Source organism: Trachymyrmex septentrionalis, unplaced genomic scaffold (assembly GCF_001594115.1).
Source record: "Trachymyrmex septentrionalis isolate Tsep2-gDNA-1 unplaced genomic scaffold, Tsep1.0 scaffold53, whole genome shotgun sequence".
Taxonomy (NCBI): domain Eukaryota; kingdom Metazoa; phylum Arthropoda; class Insecta; order Hymenoptera; family Formicidae; genus Trachymyrmex; species Trachymyrmex septentrionalis.
This window is the reverse complement of record NW_017305705.1, coordinates 1,122,701-1,127,522: the sequence shown is the minus strand read 5'-3', so window position 1 is coordinate 1,127,522 and position 4,822 is coordinate 1,122,701. Positions and strand designations below refer to the sequence as shown.

The window sequence follows — 4,822 nt, the reverse complement described above, 5'->3', positions numbered from 1 at the left end:
CAGAAATTATAAATTATAATAAAGTAAATTATCGTAATAATATATCGAATAAATTCGTAGATCGAGGATAATAATAAAAATATAATTTATTTTTTTAATTAATGTATATATAATACCATCAATTTTTCTTTATTAACAGCTCCATCATAATTTGTTTAATGACAATTATTATATTTCATTCGTATCAGAAATTATAAATTATAATAAAGTAAATTATCGTAATAATATATCGAATAAATTCGTAGATCGAGGATAATAATAAAAATATAATTTATTTTTTTAATTAATGTATATATAATACCATCAATTTTTCTTTATTAACAGCTCCATCATAATTTGTTTAATGACAATTATTATATTTCATTCGTATCAGAGATTATAAATTATAATAAAGTAAATTATCGTAATAATATATCGAATAAATTCGTAGATCTGCTACAAATTAAATTGTAATTATATAGGATAACTGTGCCTGTCCCTATTAGTATGCTTTTGTATTTCGATAAGTCAAAGAAAACTAGCACAAATAAATAAGAAAAAATATTATTTTTTGTTAAATTAAATTATTAATGTATACGATATCCCTCAAAGATAATATTTTATTTTTTGAGTATTAAAGTATTTTAAATATTTTTCAAAAGATATGAGGAATTTATGTAAATCCAATAATATTATACATACTTTAATGTGCCTTGTATTGGAGCTGAGAATGTTGTGTTATGAGTGTACTTTGAAATAAATATAATTGAAGTAATGATTTAGGTAATATTAACATATATAAACAATTAGCTTAAATGTATTATCTGTTTTAGTAACTATATATAATATTAAAATGAATCAAATGTGGATAGGCACACAAATTAAGGACACATTAATAGGACCATTGTCGCTGAGAGGACTCACTAATAGGAACAAAAACATATTTTCTATTTTTATCAAAAGCATTATAAAGTATTAATATTTTTTTAGATTAAAGAAATATTATAAGAAAAAGAAGCAGTTGAAAAACTGATAATTGATTGCAAGCAAACAAAATTAAAGCTACAATATTTAATAATTAATTCAGTAATAAGCAAATTGGCTAAAAAGCACATTAATAGAGATAGTTACCCTATCCATATAAAAACGAGAATATAATAAATAAAAGACGAAAATAAATTATTTAACTCCATTTATAAACTTAAATTAATTCTTTAAAGATTTAAGCATGTCTATAAGTAAAATGGATAAATAGAAAGAAATTGATAAATGTGAGATTTTGACATCGACTCTCGTCCTTGTCAAGTTATAATGCAGCACTCAGACAGTCTCGTTGTGGTACACCGCGGTTTTCCTGGAATTCTTGATGACGTAAAATGCAAATTAGAGAAGAACTTCCCACTACTGATCCCATATTCTCGTCAACAGCCAGCAGCCAGCAGCCAGGCAGCACTCGGCAGTCTCGGCAGTCTCGGCACTCGGCAGCAGCCAGTTTCTACTACCAGTCCGTCCTTGTTACGCGTCGGCGACGTTGGCGTTTGTTTCGACCGCGGTACTCTCGTGACTCATCTCTCCTCGCCGGAGGCAGTAAATTGAACGGTGTTTTTTGTCGTTGTCATTCATACACGTCACGATAGCAGGAGCTCGTGATTCAGTGAACAACCTCAAGTGAGTATCGAGAGCTGATGACATTATAAATTCTACAAGACTTAACGTAGCATATCGTTCATGTAGAGTTTATGTGTTTCGTAACGAGAACAACTTGATATTTCGTTGGCTGGTACCAATCTGTTTAATTGTTTTCTCTTCAAGGGTGAATATTCTCTCTCACTTCCTGACATATGGCGTGGCACGTGTTAGTTTACAAATAAATAATAACTGTAATTTGCGATATATAACTTATAATATATTATGATTGTTTCGCGCGGTCTTATTCCAGCAAATAACAATGCTCTATAGAGTCCTATAATACGTGTGTTTATCGGAATTGTTATCAAATTATGTATCCAATAACCAAACGTGTCAACACATTAGTGCATGCTGAGGGCATCATGCAAGCATTATTCTGTTACTGTACTATTTTCTGACGATAAAGCAGATGTTTATATGGTACTCACAACTAGTCAGGACATGCAGACGAAATTTTAGGTTTGATTATTGGCATTTTATTAGCACAAATTCGCAAAACGCGCAGATCAAATGTTGTTAGAATTCATATGCGAAGTTAGATGGATATCATAGCGTTCCACTTAACGCTCGCAACCACTCGCGACGCTCGCGCGAGCATTGCTTGTCCTTGTTTAACATTTGATGAACAACAAGGATGAAATAATTCCACGTTGTAAGCGTTAAATGAAACGCAGTCATGGCGACAACGTACACTGCACACATGCATCCATTAACTCGAACCTCATATTCCACATATGTACAAACACCGAGCACTGAATTGGTGAAAAACGGGTTATAGAAATAATTTATCCCTATCATTCATTTTTCATTACTCACGCTTGGACGTTAAAAGTAGCAAGCGTCAGTGTCTACAATGTCTGCATGAGAATCCGGGCTGGCGAGTGTTTTGTTATCTGCAGGATATATATCATGCCATTACTAGCTGAATCGCCATTTAATCATTTCCATAGTGCAGTGTAGATAGAGGAAGTCTATAATTTAGCGTTCTTCTCTGTGTGCAGGTTCTCCCCTTGCGACAGTTTAATTCTTGAATAGAAAAATGAGCTACGGTTACCAAGTAAGTACATACATTTGATTTATTGTTAAACAATTGAAGAGCATATTTTTAAACTGTGTTAACTCCATATTTTTAATGAAAATTCTTTGGATGTTGTGTGTATCTAGGAAGATTATATATGCATATTTCTAGATAGATAATTATTAGCATATTGTCTGAATAATGATAAAATTGGAAATTGAAAATGGCTGCATAAATACTCAAAGATGTGTACTCATGAATGTTTTCAGCGTATAGAGAGTTCTTCTGCTGTAAAAATTACGGCGATGTGCTGTTTATGATTGCTATATTGTAAAATGCATAAAATGTATAACAACAATATGACATTATAGTATAGATATACAAATTTATTATAATTTCGTGCTGTTATGATAACATCACAGTATACATAAAAATGTTTGTATGCTTAACGTTATGTTTATCTGGGTTATAAAGCTATGATAAATTTTTTATTTTGCTTGAAAATATGAACCGCAGTCTATTAACACAATCTATTAATGTAGTTTATTAACATAACTTAAAAATAAGCTCATTATTTGAAGAAAATAATTAGACGAAGCTTCCACGAATTGGATACTATTTGTTTTTATGTGTGTGTGTGTATATATATATATATAATACCTTAATATCCAAGGGACCACCTATTCAATTTCCGGGACGAGCACGACCACCATCGTTTGGAGCTCCACCTGGTACACCCTCTGCCCCTAATGCTCTATCTTATTCTCCGATGGGCTTCTCAAATGTTCCACCGACATCATTTGGCATGCCTCAACCATACTCTCAGGCTCCCTATCCAATACAGCCTTCGCATCCTTTCTCTGGCAATGCACCTGGTCAAACTAATACTTATCCTCCACAACAAATGCCATATCCCCAATCTATGCCCACGTGTTATCCCACTGATACACACTCTAATCAATCTGCACCATCTCCTTATCCCCAACAACAAAATTATAATTCATATCCTAATCTTCAAACAGCACCAGATGCTAAAGAATATTTTAGCAATATAACTCCTTCCCCTTATCCTTCTGGACCAAATGCACAGACAGCTAGTTCAATTCCATACCAAAGAAATAGCTATCCCGGGGGGCAGGGGGTAAGCTCACAGTATCCTTATGCTGCTAATCTTACTGCTGCTACTCGTGGTACTACCCCAGCCCCCCGGAGAGATCAGTTTACGTCTAAGGTGAGATTAAGAATAATTCTTTTAAGACTTTTCAGAAAATTAAAACATTTTTTGCACAGGTATTAAGGCAGTTATTTCAATCTTGCAGAAAAGTAAAAACTTCTATTACTCTTTGCAAATTATGTAAATTTTTTAAAACTTTACAAATTTTGTTATAGACTTCTCCCACGGTAGTACCTTACGATGACTTTGATGCCAGAGCGGATGCTGAAACTTTAAGAAAAGCTATGAAAGGATTTGGCACTGATGAAAAAGCTATTATTCATGTTCTTGCAAATCGTAGTAATCTACAGCGTCAAGAGATTACATCTCAATTTAAGACCCTTTATGGAAAGGTACAGTATATGAGAATTTAAAAACTTCGTTTAAGAACTTTGTTTTGCAAAATTAGAACTTAATACTACAATATATTGCATTTCTGTTAACAGGATCTGATAAAGGACTTAAAATCTGAGCTGTCAGGAAACTTCGAAAAACTTGTTCTTGCCTTAATGATGCCTCTACCTCAATTTTATGCTAAAGAACTCCATGATGCAATGTCTGGTCTTGGTACCGATGAGACAGTACTCATTGAAGTATTATGTACAATGTCCAATCATGAAATTTCGATTATTAAACAAGCATATGAAGCAAGTAAGTTAACTTATGAGATTAAGATTACAATTACATTAAAATTAAATAATATTAAAATTACAAAATGACATTTACTTATTTGCTTATTGTACTATTTAATAATTACAGTGTATCGAAAAACATTGGAAGATGATTTAATTTCTGATACATCTGGCAATTTCAAACGCTTGATGGTATCATTATGTTGTGCCAATAGAGATGAATCATTTAATGTGGATCAATCTGGTGCAATGGAAGATGCCAAAAAACTTTTGCAAGCTGGTAATTAATAG

General features: G+C 32.4%; 2 protein-coding genes across 9 annotated transcripts in view; one reads left to right on the top strand and one right to left on the bottom strand.

The window, feature by feature from the left end:
* Positions 1-2,189, bottom strand: part of LOC108751880 (venom protease-like) — a 9,312-nt gene extending 7,123 nt beyond the window's left edge. Inside the window, exon 1 of the mRNA XM_018492355.1 lies at positions 2,097-2,189. The gene's annotated coding sequence lies outside the window, so the exon portion shown is untranslated. The remainder of the gene's footprint in view (positions 1-2,096) is intronic.
* Positions 1,415-4,822, top strand: part of LOC108752045 (annexin B11-like) — a 4,515-nt gene continuing 1,107 nt past the window's right edge. The window contains exons 1-6 of one of the 8 annotated variants that reach the window (XM_018492632.1): positions 1,415-1,647; positions 2,670-2,725; positions 3,360-3,917; positions 4,076-4,252; positions 4,346-4,550; positions 4,659-4,811. In XM_018492632.1, the coding sequence (XP_018348134.1) occupies positions 2,708-2,725; positions 3,360-3,917; positions 4,076-4,252; positions 4,346-4,550; positions 4,659-4,811 (1,111 nt within the window). In that variant the 5' untranslated portion in view covers positions 1,415-1,647; positions 2,670-2,707. The other 7 variants (XM_018492635.1, XM_018492637.1, XM_018492636.1 and 4 more) reach the window with 7 other exon arrangements.